Source organism: Saccopteryx leptura, chromosome 12, assembly GCF_036850995.1.
Source record: "Saccopteryx leptura isolate mSacLep1 chromosome 12, mSacLep1_pri_phased_curated, whole genome shotgun sequence".
NCBI classification, from domain to species: domain Eukaryota; kingdom Metazoa; phylum Chordata; class Mammalia; order Chiroptera; family Emballonuridae; genus Saccopteryx; species Saccopteryx leptura.
In genome coordinates this window covers 44,809,207-44,831,596 of record NC_089514.1, presented here as the reverse complement: position 1 = coordinate 44,831,596, position 22,390 = coordinate 44,809,207, and the positions used below count along the sequence as shown (strand labels likewise).

General features: G+C 43.6%; 1 protein-coding gene across 2 annotated transcripts in view; it reads left to right on the top strand.

Annotated features, from left to right (window-relative positions):
* The window catches only part of GSAP (gamma-secretase activating protein), a 153,696-nt gene that overhangs the window by 116,428 nt on the left and 14,878 nt on the right, over positions 1 to 22,390 (top strand). For both annotated transcript variants that reach the window (XM_066354451.1, XM_066354450.1), the window contains exons 20-24: positions 12,233 to 12,361; positions 12,973 to 13,031; positions 14,095 to 14,126; positions 16,802 to 16,869; positions 20,607 to 20,702. In XM_066354451.1, the coding sequence (XP_066210548.1) occupies positions 12,233 to 12,361; positions 12,973 to 13,031; positions 14,095 to 14,126; positions 16,802 to 16,869; positions 20,607 to 20,702 (384 nt within the window). The remainder of the gene's footprint in view (positions 1 to 12,232; positions 12,362 to 12,972; positions 13,032 to 14,094; positions 14,127 to 16,801; positions 16,870 to 20,606; positions 20,703 to 22,390) is intronic.

Sequence of the window (22,390 nt, the reverse complement as noted above, 5' to 3'; positions counted from 1 at the left end):
CTCAGCACCGATCTTTCTTTACATTTGATCCCTTTGGGTCTCCGAAGAAGCAAAGGGTTGGGTTGGCCAGGCCGGGGCGGCTGGGACATCCATGGGCTTGCGTCTGAGGTCACAGTGATGCCCTGGGGGTGAGAGAAGGCTGACTGGTAGGCTTAGTGCTTCTAGTTTTGGTCCTAAAAAGGGCGCTTTAAGAAGAGACTTAAAGGGATGTGTCTCGAGTACTCTGAAGCTCTACGAAGACTGAAGATGAAAGGAGAAGAAGGTTTGATTACTAGTTCAAAAGCTTCTTATTAAGAGCCTCCATCCTATCATTTTATTGTTTCTACTTCTACAACTCATCCTGCCAAACCCATAAATCGCTTAATGGACAAACAACAAACTAGTGAAGAGAATTTTAAAAAGAGACAAATGTCACCCATCATTCCGCAGCTCCGTCAGTATCAGCTCACTCTGTCTCCCCACGTGCCCTTAGGCTCTGTCGTTGGCATGTGTTTTTACAGAGTAGTAATGGCAATTTAGAGCTATTTAATAAAGGTTACAAATTATAATGTATCATAAACAGTTTTCATGTTGCTACATAAACTTCATAACTATGATTACTAATGAAATGACTTTATCAACTCTAATGGGTTGCTGTGTCTTTTATTTCTTTAATTTTTTTTTTTTTTTTTTTCTTTACAGAGACAGTCATCGAGATTTCTGTGTCTTAATTACTTAATCATTCCTCTGTTTTGGGACACTTAATTTGTTTCCAGCCCCCACTTTAAAAAATGGCTATTACAGTTAACCCTGCAGTGACTGTTTTACAGACAGCTTCTCTTTGGGTCTCTTCCCCTCAGGCTAAATGCCTGGGAGTATTACTGGGTGAATGGCTGTGACAATTTTTATAGCCTCTGGTTCTTACTGCCAAATTGATATTCAAAAAAGTTGTGATAATTTACCCTGTTACAAGGGACTTATGAGTTTATAACTTTATTATAATTTTATCAATGTTATGTGTTTTATTTTAAAAATTCATTATGAAGAGTGATGGGAAAGTTCTCTTAAAGTTTTTACCCCTTGGCTTATTTCAAGATTATTATCTGGCTTTGCTTGGGAACAAAGTAGCTTATTTGTTCACTCTGGTTTTTGGTTTTGTTTTCTGTGTGTGTGTGTGTGTGTGTGTGTGTAACATGATGTGTTCCTGTATTGTTCATGTTTTTTCTTCTCCTTGGCTATTCAATCTTTCCTTCACTTTCTCTCTTCTCCCTTAATTGTCTTTAACACTTGGCCCTGCTTGCGGTGGTTTCGCATTACCCATTCCCAATTATGCGTGGATGCTCTTGGGTGACCCCACGTGTGCCCATATACTAATAGGAAGTGTTACCTAGGACAAGCTTGCTCTGTAGATCTCCTCATGTATGATCCATGGGAGAAGGCAGACATGTACTGCTGGGGCTGGTCATGGGCTCAGAAGATGGTTCTGGGTTTGGTTTGGTGAGCTCCCTCACCCCTACCCTGGTCACTGAGCCTGAGAGACTAATCAGTACCTTCCAGTTCTCAGGACACCTGGTCCTAATAGCTCTCATCTGTTTCCCCACCTCTGCTTGAATAATACCCATCACTATAAACTGCTGCTTTTGACCTACTTCTTCTACCCCAAGTCCCAGCTTAATTATACTGTGAGGGACCTGGTTGCAGCGGCACCTCTCATCTTCTGCCCTCCCTGGCAGCGCCAGTTATGACTGTTCTCGTCATGCTTTTTTGATAGGAGTTGACTGTGAGCACCTATGACCTGAGTCATTAGCTACCTTTTGAATGCATGCTTGCTGCCAGCCTCTCCACAAGGCCCACGGGACCCTGCTTACTCTGACCCACACTTCCATTCTCCTTGGTGTACTGCCCTGACACAGGCTCGGGGGAGGGAGGGAAAATGAAACTGGATACGCGCTTTCCTGCTGCTCTCTCTGCCGATGGAGCGTGAAGTGGAGCACTGTACAGATGTCTAATATACACGGCTGGGGAAAAGTACGTGTACAGTTATAATCAACTAATAAATACAGTAATCCTCAATACATACTAATTTAAGAATAAACTCTGTGTTTCTTGTACTCACAATCATAATCCTCCTTTTGCCAACCTTGTATAAACATATTAGGACATATAAACCATTGAATTGTAAGATTGTCTGCCTGACCAGGTAGTGGTGCAGTAGATAGAGTGCCAACCTGGGACACTGAGGACCCAGGTTCAAAACCCTGAGCTTGAATGCAGGCTCACCAGCTTGAGCACAGGGTTGCCAGCTTGAGATCATAGACACGACCTGATGGTTGCTGGCTTGAGCCCAAAGGTCGCTGGCTTGAGCCCAAAGGTCGCTGGCTTGAGCCCAAGGTCGCTGACTTGAGCAAGGGGTCCACTGACTCAGCTGGAGCCCCCCGATCAAGGCACATATGAGAAAATCAATGAACGACTAAAGTGCTGCAATGCAATGACAAGTTAATGATTCTCACCTCTCTACCTTCTTGTCTGTCTGTCCCTCTCTCTCTCTTTGTCTCTCTCTCAAAAAAGACTGTTACTTGAAAGACAAAAGGCTTCCTTACTCTATAAAATGACTTCAAAAAGAATTTTTAAAATGATACAAGAAGTATATTGAAAAGAGTTTTGCCCTAAAAGGAATGTCATCAAGAGTGACTTCCTAAGAATGATTTTATATTCCTTCTTAAAACATGGTTTTCTCTAGGGAAATGGCAATTTTTGTAAAATGTGAAAAATTAGCTTTGATTTTATGAGAAGAGAAACTGTTAAAACTGTCCTACCACAGGAAGCATGTATGGATTAAAAAAGAGAAACAATAACTTACTTGAATATAAAGATAAAAGTTGAAAGAGTATGTCATAAATGCAGAAATGTAGTATTACCAAAGTACTTTTGAAGCTGACATCTTCAGTTTTATTTAATAAAGTAAGGAGGCCTTTTATTTAGTCAATTGTTTAGAGATGGTCAACTACCTGACCCAGAGACTGGAAGTCCGCAAAGCCGTAAAGCCCCTTTCCACGGCTGCCTCTTAGCAGCGAGGGCATCGCCACACCTGTCCCTCAGGCCTCGGAATGCCCCTGAGCAACTGGGGAACAGTAGTTGACCCCTGGGCTGGTCTCCATTTAGAGACTTGTTTGTTTAATTATGCTCCTTCACTTAAAAGTTATGTTTTTAAATACTGTTTTAACTGGCAGCTCATTAGCATAACTAATTGCTTAGTGAAACACAAAGGCACCCGTTCCTTGACCCTCCCCATTCAGACAACCACCATCCGTTAAATCAAAGGCATGTTAGAGATCCAGAGTATCAGCAATCGCAGTGTAACAGCTGACAGTTTTCAAATTAGAATCATGCTTGGACAAAAATGTAGGAGTATCAGACATGTCAATTGGTTATGTGGGAATATTAATTGATTCTCCAGAGTTCAGTTTATACATACGTGATATTGTGTCATAGCTTGAAAATATATTTGGTCTTCATCCATAGTTCCTGGCACAGGGCTCTTAAAATCCTTGTAATTTCCTAAGTGATAAGCTTTATAGGGATATCTTGTTATAATATTTAGTGTTTGTTTCTAGTTCCTGAAATAGCTCCACAGTACAAAGGTGAGAAGAATGTCTTTTGTTATTCATAAGAAGCCCCTTTCAGCCCCATCTGAGTCTATGTTAACGAGGTGACTTTTGAAAAGCACCTAAGGCTGTAGACCTTTGCCCGGGGAAGCAACCCTGAGATTAGAGGGTTGGGACTTTCAGCCTTCCCCCACTCCATGCCGCCTAAGGTGAGGTGGCTATGAGGATACTAATGATAAGTGCCAACACTAACTGCCACCAGAGGAAAGACACAGCCACCACACAGAGTTAGTTGCAGTGATCACACAGGCTGTTTATTACTCACAAATCCTTTTGGCGTGCCTGGGTACAGCTTAAGGGGTACAGTCGGCATGCTCCTCTCTTGGTCAGAGCTCAGAACTGCGTGGAGACAGTCCACGTTCACGTTGGAGTCTGGGCGACTACTGCAGCAGGGGGCCCTCAGCTTTAGTACCTTTTCTGGCCAACGCCTTTGAACAGGTGTCAATCTACAGGATAATCATCTCAAACCACCGTTTGGAGAGTTCTTCTCAGGGAGCCCTTTTTATGTTAATCTACTGAAATGACACATCAAGCCACTTTTAAGATGTTCCTGGAGGAGCCTCCTGTCTACGTCAACCCACAGTTATGACATCAAGCCACTTCTTATCTATATGTAACTTCACACACACACTAACTGAGCCCTGCGCGAAAGACACAGTCTGTTTATCACATCTGTACACACTATATTCATTCCTATCCAGGCAGCATAACTTTACTTAATTTTCTTAATTGCTTTTAATATTATATCCTAATTATTTTTATATATCTTCCATGTTTTTCTATATTTCTATATATTTAATTACTATAACCTTATATTACTGCAACAAGAAGGCATGGAAACTCAGTACCTTTTCCCACAGACCTTGCTCTATGCACCTCTTCCCCCTGGCTGCTCCTGAGTTTATAGTAAGTCAGTGAACAACTGTGGCAAAATTATCAAACCCAAGATGGTCTGACTTACAGACCATCAGTTCAAAGCACAGGTGACAACCTGGATTTGTGATTGGAATCTGCAGGGGGGGGGGCAAATTTTATAGGACTGAGCCCTCAACTTGAGGATCTAAACTGTCTCTGGGGAGATAATGTCAAAATTACGTTTAATGGTCGGATATCCAACTGATGTTGGAGAACTGATGGATGTGGGGGAAAAACATATTTGGTGATGAGAAGGGAAGTATTCTATGAGTAGACTGTTGTAGAGAAAAAATGAGTTTTTCTCATACTCATATTTTCTGGGACAGTGAGTTATGGGAAGCAAAATTAATATTGTAAAACATAATTTTATGATGCTGCAAAGAAATAGAAATAGAACACCATGCTGGTAAATTCGCTCCTGTCTTATCTGTAGAGATGGGGCTTCAGTACACTTCCCAAGACGATGAAATTGAGGAATAGACTAAGGATCAAGGATACTTAGTTTTGTTCCTCTCCTAGTCATTAAGCTGTGCTGCTCTTATTAATAAATTTGGTTGGAGATGTAATGTTTAATTTTTAAGGTTGAAGGGAGAAAAATATACTGCTCCCCAAAATTAGGGACTATTTCAAAATGAATATGAAATGATATGAAAAAGAAGCATCTGATTTTTTTTTTTTTTTTTTGTATTTTTCTGAAGCTGGAAACAGGGAGAGATAGTCAGACAGACTCCCGCATGCGCCCAACCGGGATCCACCCGGCACGCCCACCAGGGGGCGACGCTCTGCCCACCAGGGGGCGATGCTCTGCCCCTCCGGGGCGTCGCTCTGTTGCGACCAGAGCCACTCTAGCGCCTGGGGCAGAGGCCAAGGAGCCATCCCCAGCACCCGGGCCATCTTTGCTCCAATGGAGCCTCGCTGCGGGAGGGGAAGAGAGAGACAGAGAGGAAGGAGAGGGGGAGGGGTGGAGAGGCAGATGGGCGCTTCTCCTGTGTGCCCTGGCCAGGAATCGAACCCAGGACTTCTGCACGCCAGGCCGACGCTCTACCGCTGAGCCAACTGGCCAGGGCCTGATTTTTTTTTTTTTTTATTAAACAAGATTATCAGAAAAACAAATGACAAGTCAAAGAAAGTTGTTTGATTATGCAAATGAGATGCAAACTCAATTATCGTAATTAAGTAGCAAGTGACATATCAAATGTTTTTTTATTGCTTCATATTCATTTTGAAACATCCCCTAATTTTTGTGAGCAGTGTACCTTAGCATTGGCTTTATCAGGGCATGTACTGATTTTGAAATGGAATAATGTAGAGTCATATTTAGTGATTACATTAAAAAATCCAGCTCATGAAAAATGGCTGAGACCTACCCAGCTAGGCAAAGAAGAGTTTTTTTTGTTTGTTTTGGTTTCTTACTAGATGTTGGAAAGAAAGAGGAAGTCCATTTGTAAATAGAACTTGCACTTACAACATGCAATTCCCTTAACAGGAAGCCTTAGGAAAACCAAGTCCGAGCTCATACCACTCTGCACAGCAGCCAGTTAGTTGAGTGACAAGGTACTGGGACAAGGACTTTATTCAGAAAGGCAGCAAGCTGAGAAGATGGTGGACTAGCATCCTAAAGAGCTAGTCCACCATCTAAAAAAGTACAGAATTCAACCTTCTTTTATACTAAGGGAATGGGAAGACAGGAAGGAGCCAGAGGTGACTGAGGATGGCAGACATCGGCACCAGCAGTGGTCTGCGGAAGACAGTACAACTACTTTGTTCTTAGCCTATTGACCGTAGTTGATGTGAGTCTAGTCATGAGGTTCCTGCAAATCTTTGGTAACCAATTATTATTTTTGTACCTGTTTCCCTTATCTCCTTGGGGAATGGCACTTTCTGGTCAGGGGCTGTTTTTGTAAAACTCAAGGTGCAAGTGGAATTCCTTTCAATGATTAGCATGTCTACATGCAAGATTATGCAGAAGCGATTAACCTGAAGCTCTTGTGAACAACACAGGCTTGGAGTCAGAGAGGCCGAGCATTTCATTCTGTTACATCAGGAGTTCCTATCAGTAGTGCATCCTGGTTTAATATGATGCCTTGCTAGCTTTATGGACACATAGATATTTCTATCTCATTTTGTCTGTGCTAGAGGTGCTGGGTCATTGTGGTTCTCTAGGCTGCAAGGAAAAGCTGATACTGAAGTGGTACCCACTGAAGGCCAGAGTGCATGGATATGCCAGCTCTACTCGCTGAGCCTGGCCAGCAAAGAGAAGGTCCTCTTCTAGTTGGCTTCCTCTCCTGTCAGAAGATGCTGGCTAATTAGAAGACTTAGGACCAAAGCCAGAGGGCTTGCTTAGAAATGAAGGGCAGGCCCTGCCCAGTTGGCTCAGTGGTAGAGCGTCGGCCTGGCGTGTGGAAGTCATGAGGTTCGATTCCTGGCCAGGGCACACAGGAGAAGCACCCATCTGCTTCTCCACCCTTCCCCCTCTCCTTTCTCTCTAGCTCCCTTTTTCCCTCCCGCAGCTGAGGATGACTCTGTGGCCTCCGCCTCAGGCACTAGAATGGCTCTGGTTGCAACAGAACAACAGCCCAGATGGGCAGAGCATCGCCCTTTAGTGGGCTTGCCGGGTGGATCCTGGTCAGGTGCATGAGGGAGTTTGTCTCACTGTCTCCCAGCTTCTCACTTCAGGAAAAATACCAAAAAAAAAAAAAAAAAAAAAAAAAAAAAAAAAAAAAAAAAGGAAAGAAATGAAGATCAGGCCCTGGCCAGTGACTGAATGGATAGAGTGTCTGCCCAGTGTATGGATGTCACAGATTACATTCTCGGTTAGGACACACAGGAGAAGCAACCATCTGCTTCTCCCCCTGGTCCTCCCCCTTCTTTCTCTCTTCCTCTCCCATAGCCAATGGCTCGATTAGTTTGAGCATTGGCCCTGGGCACTGAAGATAGCTCCATTGGAGTGCATCAGCCTCAGGTGCTAAAAATAGCTCAGTACTTGAGCATTGGCCTTAGATGGGTTGCCAGGTGGATTCTGGTTGGGGCGCATGTGGGATTCTGTTTCTCTGTCTCCCCTCCTCTCACCTAAAAAGAAAAAAGAAATGAAGGGCAGATTCTTTTTCCTGATAGTAATTTGTGATGAGCCAGTACCACAGGGCTTTTTTCTTTCTTTCTTTCTTCCTTTTTTTCTTAACTGGCAATCCAGATCATAAGTGAGAAACAGTGCCTTCATATTAAGGTGACCAACTTTTTTACAATGAAAAGGAGGACAAAAATAAATGGAAGAAAACAATATCATAAATAAAAGAAACATTTTATTCATTGCAATAATAATACACTATAATGTGATAAGTGCATAATAAAAACATTTGTAATATGATAAATGCATAATAAAAATATTTGTAATATTTTATATGGTAATTATGCTTACATGCCTATTAAGTTTTAATAATAATTGTAAAAAAAGTACTCATTTAGGAACAAGTACGTCATATCACACGCAATGGATCGACTCTGCACCGATTGAATACAGACATGTACAGATTAGTCTTCCAATATCAAAAAGGAGGACACATAGGAGGACACTTCATGAGGGAGGACGGAACTTACAAAAGAAGGACTGTCCTCCCTAAAGGAGGACAGTTGGTCACCTTATTAAATACCTCTTTTGTTCTTTTGTTCAATTAATAGCCGTGATGGTCTGGTCTACACTTGTTAATTATTTCATGTCATCCCTGTAGATGAAAAGAGATTAATTCTCAAGAAGAGAATTCTTTCAAAATCAAAGTTTAAAGCTACTGTTTGTGCAGGAAAATGCTTCTGGATCATTCCTTCAGTATTTAGTGGCTTCTTTCTTTTTTTCTTTTCCAAGTGAGAGGAGGGGAAATAGACAGATTCCTGCATGCCTCCAGACCAGGACCCACCCGGCAACTCTCATCTGGGGCTGATGCTCTGCCCGTCTGGGGCCATGCTCATAACTGAGCTATTTTTAGTGTCTGAAGCAGAGGCTCCACCCAGCCATCCTCAGTGCCTGGGGCAATGCACTCAAACCAATCGAGCTATGGCTGTGGGAGGGGAAGAGAGAAAGAAGGGGGAGAGAGGGAGAGAAACAGATGGCTGCTTCTCCTGTGTGCCCTGACTGGGAATCAAACCCAGGACATCCACATGCAGGGGCCGACATTCTACCACTGAGACAATTGGCCAGGGCCTCTAGTGGCTTCTAACACCCGGTCTCCCAGAAGTAGCTAAATTCATGAATCTTTTTCTTATAAAGCTTTTTGATATGTTTCAAAGCTTTATGAATTCTTTTTAAGTAGCTGGTGCTGCGCTTCTTGGGCCGTCATGGCTTGCACTTGGCTCAGCTGTTTCTGAGGCATACAGCACTCAGTGCTCAACCGCAGTGCTGGTCGACGTAGAGGAGTGCTTTCTGCTCGCAGGTTGGCTGTTAGGATGGGATTGTGCAGCTCCCAATCCCCACCCCCAACACTGTGTTACAATATCTTAAATTTTATCTTGGGCTTCTTTTATTGTCTGGATTAATGAGCATGCTGGTGTTAACTTGGCATTTGAGATCCATCACACATTGGCCCTAACCTCCTGTTTAATGCCGTCTCCTGTTATTTGACAGCACAATCCCGAGTCTTCCTCAGGCTTCAAACCAGAGGTGGAGATGGAGGAAAATGTCTGAGGCTGGGAGGGAGACTGGGGTTACCTGGACTTGCTCAAGCAGGGTTCCCAGCCCTGGCTGAGGACTGGGGTTGCCTGGGGTACTTGTGAAACTCAGGAGGCTCAGGTTACACCCCAAACCAGGTAGATCTCCAGGGCATAGGAACCAGGCGGCTGCTGAAGTTCGGAATCAACTCTCAGGCAGTTATCTTCGCCACAGAGAACGAAGTGTTGTTGGCTGTTTGCTTGGATGCTCGCTCGATCTGGACCCAGATCCACATCCTGTCTCAGTCTTCCCCACTTCCTCAGAGCCCGAAGAACACCATTTCCTTGTCCTTCACTGAACTCAGATCCATTTTCATCCTTTGGGTCTCGTCTATTAGCCAGACTTCTGAAGCTCCCTTCCAATTTACAATGAATTGGAGTCTCTGAATTTGTATAACTTGAAAAGTTGCCTCACTTATCTAGTAGATACCTCATAGTAACATATGTTATATGACATTTAGCCCAGTGACTTCCTTGAAAGACCTATAAGTTAATATTACAATATTTTGGAGACTTTTGGCTAAGAACCTGTCTTATTTAAATCTTAAGCTGTTGTTGCTGTTGTTTTAGTTTCTTTTCCTTGAAACATGGTGGTTTTGAACTATTTTAGGCCATGGGTTCCTTTGAAAATATGGAGCGAACTACAGACCTCGCAGAAAAGTGCTCGCACACACACATAATACACTTCACATGCCTTCAGTGGGTTCACAAGCCCTTTGAAGCCTGTCCATGGACTTGTTTTACCTGTTTTTGTCTCAGCTGAGAAAAGGGATTTTTTAATGGGGGAGCGAAGAGAAGAAAGGGAGTTTGGGAGAGATCTTTTCTTAGGAGCCACAGTGTGGGTGCGTGAGTGGGGTCTTCCACAGGAGGGTGGCATTGGTCTGAAGGGAGAGGACCTCTGACAGGTAAAAGGACAGCATCACTCCTCCTGGGTGTCTTCTGAGCAGTCAGGCGGCCACATGGTGGGGCTCCTGTGGCAAAGCGGGCAGAGCCAATAGCTTAATTGACCACTAGGTGTCATCACAACACAAATAAGTTTTCTGGCTTTGGGCAGTAGTGTGCCTGAACCTAGCGGCAGAATAGCAAGAAAGCTGTGGTGACTTCCCATCAGGGACCTAATACTGCCAAATGACCACAGGATTTGCTTTCATTATTACATTTTCAATACAAGGAAGACCAAAACGTGGATGAAGACACATTCAGTATAGATAAATGGAAAGAGAAGGAAAAGGTGAGCAAGATAGGTCAAGAAGGGAATATGACCTGATTAATGTTTCGATTCCCCCTAGAAATGACATATTCTTGGAAATAGTATTTTGTTTTGTGAGAAGCAATGTCGGCTGGACTAAGCTTTCAGGCTCCTAAAACAGCAAGCTGTTATTATGTAGCTCACTTTACAGATACTCCAAAATCCATTTTGAACCAATTGTGACCATCCTTTCAATAAGAATTTTGGCAATTTGCTCTTATTTAACATAAGAGCATATTTCTTGATTGAGGTGCATTTTATTTCTCTTTTATTTTCTTCTTATAGCACTTCCAAGTCTGTTACTACAGTAGGCATTAGCTCTCTTTGCTTTAGGGCCACACATTGTACCCTTGGCCCCAGTCAAATCTTTTATAATTACATATTTTTTGGCAAGAATGTGTATATCATAAATTTATCTTCATTAATTAAAAAAACAGTTTGGCCCTGGCCGGTTGGCTCAGCGGTAGAGCATCGGCATAGCGTGCGGAGGACCCGGGTTTGATTCCCGGCCAGGGCACACAGGAGAAGTGCCATTTGCTTCTCCACCCCTCTGCCGCGCTTTCCTCTCTGTCTCTCTCTTCTCCTCCCGCAGCCAAGGCTCCATTGGAGCAAAGATGGCCCGGGCACTGGGGATGGCGCTGTGGCCTCTGCCTCAGGCGCTAGAGTGGCTCTGGTCGCAACATGGCGACGCCCAGGATGGGCAGAGCATCGTCCCCTGGTGGGCAGAACCTCGCCCCTGGTGGGTGTGCCAGGTGGATCCCGGTCGGGCGCATGCGGGAGTCTGTCTGACTGTCTCTCCCTGTTTCCAGCTTCAGAAAAATGAAAAAAAAAAAAAATGAAAAAACAAACAAAACAGTTTGTATCACTATATTTTTCAACATTAAAAATGACATTAATATTGCACTTAATATAAAAGTTAACATAATAGATGCATTCTTGCTCCAGGGTAGTACAATTCTATCAATAAGCCAGAGACCTAGGATAGGATGCCAACTGTTCTGTTTTGGAGTCTTTGACAACTGAATGTGAAACCAGTTCCCTTTGCCTTTCTGATTCCTAGGTTTTGGGGGAAAAATTCTTTGAAAGTAAATTAGCTTAGTGGGAAAGTAAGCCTATTCCAAATGCTCCAAATCTTATAAACACTGTTTGTCTAAACAGGCATAGTTTTCTAGAAATTATTTATTGATTGACTGATTTTAGTGAGAGGGAGAGGGAAAGTGAATAGAGAAAAAAACCCATCTATTTGTTGTTGTACTTATTTGTGCCTTTATTTGTTGATTCATATATGTGCCCTAAACAGAGATTGAATCTGCAACTTGGCACATTGGGATGACACTCTAACTAACTGAGCTACCTGGCCAGGGCTTGAACATGGCATTGTTGATACAACACTGGTGTGTTTCACATAGGCTGACCTGCTTAGCCTTAACCCAGGGGAATCATACCAGTTTGGGGAAGTGAGCAGCGACTCTCTCCAAGTGAAATGGGTTAGGAAGGGAAGTAGGGAAGGCAGGACTCCTTTCAGAAGGCAGGACTCTATTTTAGAATTCCTATTGGGATGAAAAAGCCATCCTTCAATGGGAAGTATTCACTTGGAAATGCGGCCCCGTAGGAGCAGAGGAAGTAAGGGAGACCAGGTTTGCAGCAAGGCTCGCCTAGTCCTTCTGGGTAGTTTGGCCAACAGAGCCTGCCTGCTGCTCAGGCTTGCTGATGTTTTTGTCTCCTGCAGGTGCATAGCTTTAAGAACTACTGGGAAAAACTGAACGCCAACCTGGAATATGTTAAGTACTCCAAGCCACACTTACACTATCACAACAGCGTGGTCAGGAGAGAGTGGCACAGGCTGATCTCGGAGGAGGTATGTGTAGGTTCATGAGAATGAAGCAAGAAGCAAAAGCACGCGTGTTAGATTCAGGTGATAGCTGCGAGGCATTAAGCACCCTCCCCAGGCGCCAGGCACTTTTACATTGTTGCTACTGATCTCCTAATAGGCAGACAGAGGTGCTTCTCTGATGCTTCTTTGGGGTGATGGAACTGTTGTGTTCTCTGTATTGATTGTGGTGGAACAGGAATCTGCGTTTGTGATGACGGAACAATACACTCGTCCCAGCGTCAGTTTCCTGATTTGGATAGTAGACCATGTATAGTCATTTTTATAAGATGTAAATATGTATTGGGAAGATCTCAGATGAAGAGTCCCTGAGATCTCTCTGTAGCGTAGTTGTATATAGTTGTAGTGTTGCTGTGTGTAATATATGGTTGACTTGCAACTTCCTATAAATCTATAGTAGTTTCAGAAAACAATTTTTTAATAATCTGGGTATTTTACCTGGGTGTTCTTCCTGTTTGCCTGGAAAGTATCTATCTTTTTCTGAAACTCTTAATTGTCTTACATTATGTCCTTGATGTGAAAAATGTCATCCCACAAGACCTTCACCATTCGCACCTCTGACATGTTCTCACTCCTAGAAAACGGGACAAAGAAGGTCCATGGTGTATGTGAGGAATATTCTTGATAATGCAGCAAAGTAAGTAAGCTTGGGGATTATTGTATTTGTAAGATGGTTATCATTTGCTATTCTTTTGTTGGCTACTGTCCATGGAAGTAGCTTATTTCCTTTGTGTGTGGTGCTGTCAGCTTTCTGAAGGCAGCCCCTGGGCCCTCTTCTGGAGCTTGATGCTGGAGTTGCTAGTAGGGAAACTAAGCCCTACAGGCTCATACGCTATGGATGGATGATATATCAGGAAGTGGTAAAGGAAGCTCTTATTACTTGAGCACTGTAGGGGGTACGGAGATAGGCTGATTTTAAAAAGTATTAGGTGTTAGGCCCTGGCCGGTTGGCTCAGCGGTAGAGCGTTGGCCTAGCGTGCGGAGGACCCGGGTTCGATTCCCGGCCAGGGCACACAGGAGAAGCGCCCATTTGCTTCTCCACCCCTCCGCCGTGCTTTCCTCTCTGTCTCTCTCTTCCCCTCCCGCAGCCAAGGCTCCATTGGAGCCAAGATGGCCCGGGCGCTGGGGATGGCTCTGTGGCCTCTGCCTCAGGCGCTAGAGTGGCTCTGGTCGCAACAGAGCGACGCCCCGGAGGGGCAGAGCGTCGCCCACTGGTGGGCGTGCCAGGTGGATCCCGGTCGGGCGCATGCGGGAGTCTGTCTGACTGTCTCTCCCCGTTTCCAGCTTCAGAAAAATACAAAAAAAAAAAAAAAGTACTATGTGTTAGTGGGCTGGTGAGCCTGCTCTTATTTTGAAAGCAGACTTTCTAGATAGTGAGTCATCTCAGAGCGCTACAAGTATAGGCCCCATTCCAACCTCTGTTCTATTTTCTGTTCCCATTATTTCCATTAAGTGAGAGCTGCAATTGTTCTAAATTATTGTCATTGTTTGCACTAAAGAACTTTGAGTTTTGAAATTGCCTAATATGGCTTTTGCCAAGTTGATTAAAGTTTTTGAGGTTTTTACCATCCTGAAAAAAGTTTTGCAGTGGTTTTCTGAGTTTTTAAAGGAGGATATCTTTGTATGGTATTGTGGCTTTCATTTTTTTTTTAAAAAATAATGCTTCCTGTTTGAATTAACATTGGCTATTTTCTTTGTAGGGTGTTTTCTAACCTAGAAGCAAGGAATTTGGGTAAGAAAAGACCTGTAATAAAGCCGTCTGGATTTCAGAGGATGTTTGGTTTTTAACACTGTACCCCCTCCACTGTGGGTCGGCAGGAAAATTTCTTCCAACAGTGTAATGAAGGAAGCCCCTTTAATATCCTCCTGTGAGAGTGCTGCCCAGCCCCGCCCTGTCTGTCTTGGCACCAGGACTGCAGGGACAGCTGCTCAGTGTGCTTTTGCTAGAGGAGTCCCCAGAAGATGGCCTTCTGGTTTTCATTATTTTTCCTCATAGAGTTGATCTAATTCGCATGCCCTTTGGCTGTGCCCACAGGGTGCACTTTGGAAATTCCCTTGGCACAGGGCTGCTTTCTGTCCAGCTGTGCGATCGTGCAAGGGCCTTTGACTTGTGTGCTCCTCTCATTGTGGTTGGCACTCGGGCGCTCACTAGGCTGGGTCGTTGTGGTGCCGGGGGCGGGGGGCTCTAGGTAAGCCCTGTCATCTGGAGGGAGAGCACAGGTGGGCGTGGGCCAGACAGAGCTGGACTGGCATTCCGGCTTGGCGCATGCTCACCTGTCCTTGTAGGCAAGCCACTTAGCCATTTTGTAGGTCCCCTCAGGGCAAGGATGAGGAGAAAGGAGGGTAAATAGGTAATGTTTATAGCACCGAGGGCAGTGCTCAGCACATGTGGGTACCTGGGGTGGCTGGTTGTCATCAGTGTATGAGGAGAAATGCTGACGCTTAATGTCTAAGCCAGGTGACAGGTGTCATAGAGCCTCGAGGTAGCGGGGAGGGCTAGGTCAGGAGTAGGGATGGTTGGGGAAGTCTTGACAAACAAGGGGGTCTTAGTTGGGTAAAGCCAGGGGAGGGGAACGCCAAGTGTATTTAAGTATAAGCCCTTTTATGGTTTTGTCAGTGGCTCATAAGGGTCAGAGTGTATTTAAATAGCTGTTATTTTTATATCTCACTTCTGTTTTATGAGCCTGGATGTTTAGGTGTATGTTGGGTGACCCTAGCGGAAATTATTCTATACAATGTGTTGCTGCACATCCGCAGCTGTGCACACAACCCACACATAACCCGGGATGGTGACCTTGTCAGCCAGCCCAGGCGGATGGAGCCTGGGCTCCCTGAGCAAGCGGCCCTGGGGAACCGGCCTCTGCCCCTGTCACCAGGTCATCCCTGTCTGAAGCCAGGGGCTGGTCGCCAGCACCAGGCAGCAGAGGACAGAGTTCTGCCCAGTGCACCCGGGTGTGAGTGTGTGTGATTGGGGGCGGGCCCTGTTGCTGCTGTGCCACCTCTGTCCCCCGTGAAAGCCTCTCCTGCTCCTGCTCGTCAGGCCTGCTTGCAGCCTGTTGCTAGTCATTCTCTCGACACATTTCTGGGCACTTGCCGCTTCCTCTCACGTGCTTTGCTTGTGCTAGTTTCCTAGGAAGAATGACCTCACTGCCAGCCGCAGAGCACTCCATGTGAAATTCTGGGCTGCTGGGCTCAGGTCCTGAATCGTCCCATCGTAATCATGAAGGGCGTGTAGGACCCAGTAGAATCTCTCCTGAGGCATCCAGAGGCGTCCATGCCCTCCGACAAGGAGTCGTCTGCCCAGGACCAGCATGGTCGGTGCCGTGACCGGTGCTGCGCCTCAGGTGCTCCGGGCAGAAAAGCAGGGTGCCAGGTGCTGTTAGGGGAGTGTTAGGACGGATTTTTCAATGAGACTGTTTGTGCCCCTCTAGTCTTGCTGGTGAAGTGCAAGTTACGGTGGAGAACGTGCCACTTGATTTGACCTTACACGTCATTTTTCCATCTTGATCTAGTTAACCTTTCGGTCTGATAACTTATGCTAATTAGTATTATTGCCACAGCAATTGACTGGTCCCCTTAGCTGAGTAATCCCCAAAGACAGATAGGAGGGGAGTCAGTGTCACTAAGTCTCTATTCCTGGGGTTATGTCCCCCTTAGAGTTAAGAGAGGTCCCCAGTTACTGTGTCTCGGGGTTCTTAGTGGTGAGCTTTGTGTCAAAATCAAAGCTAGTGCCTGTTGGCGCTGGGATGTAATATTTTCCTTCCTCCTCACTTCCTCCCTCCCTCTTTCCTTTCATCCCTTTTTTCCTTCTGTCCCTTCTTTCCTTCCCTCCCTTCTTCCTTTCCCTCCCTCCCAGCTTTGCCTGTCTCTGTTGCCCCAGCTCTCTGCAAGCCACCCGAGTGATCAGTCCAGCTTGCAGGACTAGGTCACACTTACCTAGTAAACATTTTTATCCACTCAGGGAGCTATTATGTTTTCCCAATGACTGAGAGAGGGGAAACTGAGGCTGATTCCTCTTTCTTCTAGCCCATTCCCCATAGACCAGGGGTCCCCAAACTACGCCCGCGGGCCGCATGCGGCCCCCTGAGGCCATTTATCCGGCCCCACCGCACTTCCGGAAGGGGCACCTCTTTCATTGGTGGTCAGTGAGAGGAGCATAGTTCCTATTGAAATACTGGTCAGTTTGTTGATTTAAATTTACTTGTTCTTTATTTTAAATATTGTATTTGTTCCTGTTTTGTTTTTTTACTTTAAAATAAGATATGTGCAGTGTGCATAGGGATTTGTTCATAGTTTTTTTTATAGTCCGGCCCTCCAACGGTCTGAGGGACAGTGAACTGGCCCCCTGTGTAAAAAGTTTGGGGACCCCTGCTGTAGACCATGCTGCTTAACAATTGCTCTGTTTAGTTTCAGAGCCAAGATCGACACCCCTCTTCCAGGAGGAAGACAACCAGCAGAGGCTGCTCGTGGGGCTGGTATGTGGGCTGCGGGCAGTTCAGGCAGTGGCAGGCAACGGGCTCAAGGAGAGGAGGAAAGGCTAGATTGTATTTCTCACTCTAATCTTGTTTTTCATTCTTTTAACACATAGTTATGTCCAGCCACTATGGGTCCTGTGTGTCCAGTTTTAAGGAACACATATATGATTGCTGCCCTCTTGGAATTATAGTTTAGTGGGAGAGACTCATTAACCAGTCGCCTGGATAAATACACAATTACAAAACATCATGAGGAAGTGGACCCTGAGAGTGTTTAAAATGAGGAAAAAGCAACGTCTCTGTGGCATTTGTATTTTGGGTTTAAAATAAAACAGAATAAAGAATTCCTTCTCAAGCAGTCCCACTACTAGGAAGACCAAAGAAATATAAAGAGCAGAATTGGTAAATAACTCCAGAATCTATAAAAGACTGATGTAGACATCAGGAAAGTTCAATAAAACATTTTTAATATTGTGTAGGCTTAGGAATGGGATATGTATCTCCTACTATATATGGCAAGTTAAAAATATGAGAAAAGTATGTATAAATACATACTCATACACTTAAGAGTTCTAGTTAAACAAAGGGTCCTTGGCAAAGAGAATGACCAAACTTGAGTCAAGAAGGAACAGAAGACCTGAGAGCACAATAACTAAAATAATTTGAAAAAAATGTCAAAGATTATCTCCAAAAAGGCCCCAAGTTATCTAATGAATCTGTTCTTTTAAACTTTTAAAGCCTAGGTCATTCTCATGGTGTGTGAGTTGTTTTTGAAAAAAGATGGGAAGCTTCCTAATCACTTTAAAAAGCCAGCATAACCTTGAAACCAAAATTTGATGATGATCACTTTTACTTATGAATATAAATACCACAAGCCTAATTAAAATACTTTTCAGTGGTTATTTATTTATTTATTTATTTTTCTGAAGCTGGAAAAGGGGAGGCAGTCAGACAGACTCCCGCATGTGCCCGACCGGGATCCACCCGGCATGCCCACCAGGGGGCGATGCTCTGCCCATCTGGGGCGTCGCTCTGTCATGACCAGAGCCACTCTAGCGCCTGGGGCAGAGGCCAAGGAGCCATCCCCAGCGCCCGGGCCATCTTTTGCTCCAGTGGAGCCTTGGCTGCGGGAGTGGAAGAGAGAGACAGAGAGGAAGGAGAGGGGGAGGGGTGGAGAAGCAGATGGGCGCTTCTCCTGTGTGCCCTGGCCGGGAATCGAACCCGGGACTTCCGCACACCAGGCCGACGCTCTACCACTAAGCCAACCAGCCAGGGCCTCAGTGGTTTTTTAAAAAATACATTGTGACTAGTGGAATTCTTTCTAGGAAAGCTTAATATTAGGAAATATATAAATATTAATGTAATTCATCACATTGATGTCAAAGAGAAAAAAATTATAATCTCTATAGGTGCTTAAAGTTGATAAAAGTAAAATTTTACTTTTGGAAATATGCTAACTCCATAAGACAAAGAATAATCTAATACTAATAGCCAACCTCCTTCTTAATGGAATATTGGAAGCATTCCTATTAAAATCAGAAAGAAGTTAAGGATCCTTGTGATTTTCAATGAAATTTTATTTTTTAAATTTTTATTTAAGTAAGAAGAGGGGAGATAGAGAAACAGACTCCCTCATACACCCAGACTGGGATCCACCTGGTGACCCTCATCTGAGGCTGATGCTCTGCCCATCTGAGGCCATGTTTGCCACTGAGCTATTTTTAGCACCTGAGGAAGAGGCTGCATGGAACCATCCTCAGAATCTGGGCTGCACTCAAACCAATAGAGCCATGGCTGCAGGAGAGGAAGGGAGAGATTGAGAGAAAAGTGAGAGGAGGAGCAGAGGAGAAACAGATGGGTACTTCTCCTGTGTGCCCTGATGGGGAATCAAACCTGGGACTTCCACATGCCGGGTCAGTGCTCTACCAACTGAGCCAGCTGGTTCTGGAAATTCTAGCTAATGCAATAAGAAACAAAAGTAAAATAAGACTGTCTAATGCAGGGGGGGTCGGGAACCTATGGCTCGTGAGCCAGATGTGGCTCTTTTGATGGCTGCATCTGGCTTGCAGACAAAACTTTAATAAAAAAAAAAAATAACGTTAAAAATATAAAACATTCTCATGTATTACAATCCATTCATTTCCTACCGCTCATGTTCATGGTTGCATATGGCTGAAGCCAATTACAGCTGTCCTCCGGGACAACACCAAATTTTTATTGGATAATGCATAACGTACATGGGTCGTTGTATGGCTCTCACAGAATTACATTTTAAAATATGTGGCATTCATGGCTCTCTCAGCCAAAAATGTTCCCGACCCCTGGTCTAATGCTACAAAAACAAAATGATCAACTGGGAAAATGGAAAATAGTAGCAAGTTAGTAAGCTGGTGATTATCTATTTTTTTAATTGGAATTAATCAGTTAGAAATAATAATGGAAAACAATATCCCATTCACAAGTCCTTAGCATCTAGGTTTAATAACATCACAAGCCAAAACCCAATAGAATTTTTCTGGCAGTTGACTTAAGTGCCTCACTTAGCAAAGTCAAGAGGCATGGGACATTGTTACCAGGCAACTGAGTGTGTTGTCGAGCTACATCGACAGCGACAGTACAGTGCTTGTACAAAAAATATATGCTCTCTAGTTTAAATTAGAACCTTTAGTGTATGAGACGTGAAGAATTTAAAAGTCAATGTGGAAAGAAATTGTTTTTAATAAATCGACCAGTCAATGGTTGTTTATTTGTAAAAGAAAATTAAGTTAGATTCCTCCTATCCCAAATATTACCTCTTTATACCATAAACCAACAGAAATATCAGATAAAGGAGTTTAATATAAAGTATTTAACTATATGAAAGAGTTGGAATAAAATAAGTGGGTAGTTAAATAATACTGAAATAAGAAAGGCCTTTTATTCTATTATTGAATATAGACATATAGGACAAGATAGATTGAAAACTTAAAACAAACAGAAAACAAAAGGCAAACAATACATTTTGGGCAAAATGTGGTATATGTTATAATTTGTTAACATTGGGGTATAAGTAAAGTTTATAGATCAATAAGAGAACAACACACCAGAAAGGAAATGAAGAAAGCCTGTGACCAGTGAATTTTCTGAAGTAAGTTTACGCCCAAACTCTCAAGTCAGGGGAGGGAAAGAAAAGTAACGTTTACCATTGTTAAAATTAAATGACAAATAGAACAAGTGTTTTTGTTTGTTTCTTTTTTATTGACTCTCAAATTGTCAGCAATTTAAAAATCATACTAGCAGAGTTCAGGGTGCAGGGAATCGAGCAGCCTCACCCAACACGGCGGAGAATCAGCGTAACCACAGTGGAAGGCGTTCTAGCAATGTCTCTACGGACCTTCAGAGTGTGACCTAACACATTTTATTTCTAGGAATTTAGCCTGACAAAATAATTGGGGATATGGCAAACAATTTTTCTCTGAGAATTCTTTGGAGAATTCTCATCATGGCCTTGGAGCTCAAGTCTCAGCTGCTGCCCAGGCTTTGGGGGAATCAGAACTATTATTCCTTTGAAGGAAAACACTGGCGCCCCAACTAGTGCTCCTCAGAGGAAGAGTGAGGGTCCTGCGTTTCTGCTGGTGGGGTCTGCAGACCCATTATTGTCATATTTTTAATGAATGTTAATAAATGGGTCCAATTCACACCAGTTGCAGGTATAAATGGGTGGGGTATGACTTGTCTAACTTATATCCTGTTTTCAGATGGTGGCTGAACTGAAGGACCATCTTCTGAGACACCTACAGGGTGTAGAAAAGAAGAAAATTGAACAGATGGTTCTGGACTACAATTCAAAACTGGTTGGTTTGCTTTTTGTTTTTTTACACACACACACACACCCCACCCCCCCACCCCCGTATATATAGTAGTTCCCAAAATGTAATTCAGTGTGTTTTCAAATTAGGGTTTTGGAGGTCTCCCACTCTCAAACCAGTATATTTGTTGCTATAAACTGAGGAAAAGGAAAAGAAATAACCTCAAAACAAAGAGAATTTGGTTTTGAAAGTGGTTTATTGTACTCCTTTCAAATAGTGACTATGTGCTCATGAAACATAGAACACTAGTGAATTTAGCATGGTTGTCAAACATTCGCGTCTCATCTTGGCGTTCTCCAGGTTCTTACGAAATAGTCCTAATGATTTCTGTACATGGAGGTTTATGCAGACACGAGAGAACTTGAGCTTCAATTCTTAATTAGCTCTAACAGCCTGATTAGGCCAGATTCTAGTTCGTTATATAAATACTATCACATTTGAATCTTCTGGTGTGATTGGCAGCTCATCTACCAACTCATGTACCAGGAAGCCACTTACTGAAATGTGTGATCCAAATTATTAATACCAGTTCATGTGTCTATAGAGGTGATGTTGTTAGATTGAATTTTGAGGATGTATTGGTCCTTTAAAAAGCTTATAGAGTTGAAGTTTGATCCTACTTAGAATCTAGAAACAGCATGCTGGAAAAAATTTTAAAGTATTTAAATGCAAAGAAAAAAGAAAGAACACTCCATTTCTCCAAGTTTGGTTAAGACCAATATGCAAATGAGCCAGTGTGTGAATATATAGTTTGCATTGAACTCTGGAAGATTAGTTAAATTTATTAGAGTGGGCCCTCATTTAATTTTATGTTTAATTTGAAAGTTTCTGCCTTTCTTGTAGTCATTAGTATCTGGTTTTTTGTTTGTTTGTTTGTTTGTTTTGTGACAGGGACAGAAAGAGAGAGAGAGAGAGAGAGAGAGAGAGATAGTGACAGCCAGGCAGGAAAGAGAGAGACAGGAAGCATGAATTCTTTGTTGCGGCACCTCCGTTGTTCATTGATTGCTTTCTTATATACCTTGACTGGGGGGGGGGGGCAGCTATAGCAGAGCAAGTGACTCTTTGCTCAAGCCAGTGACCTTTGGGCTTAAGCCAGTGACCATGGATGGGGTCATGTCTATAATCCCATGCTTAAGCCAGTGACCCCGTGCTTAAGCTGGTGAGCCCATGCTCAAGTCGGTGACCTCAGGGTTTTGAACCTGGGTCCTCTGCATCCCAGTTCAACACTCTATCCACTATGCCACTTTTTGGTTAGACTGGTGTCTGTTTTCTAAATAATATCTTTGAATTTAATAGTTTTTAATATACAGTGGTACCTTGAGATACAAACTTAATTCGTTCTGTAACCAAGCTCATAAGTCAGTCAACTCGTATATCAAACTGCCGATACTGGAACCGTGCGCCAGTGCGCCAACTAGTGGCAGCTTCCCAAATCACGACTCGTATCTCGGAATTTCGCTTGGATCTCGAACAAAAATATGGACCGAGTCATAGCTTGTATCTTAAAAAATTTGTATGTTGGTCTTTTTGTATCTCAAAGTACCACTGTATTAGGTGAGGTTGATACTCTCGTAAACTGATATTTATAATCAGAGCATTGAAAGTCTTAAATAATTCTCCCTTGCAGTAGATCTATACTGAGGAGCTGACTTTTATGAATGTGTTACTGATCT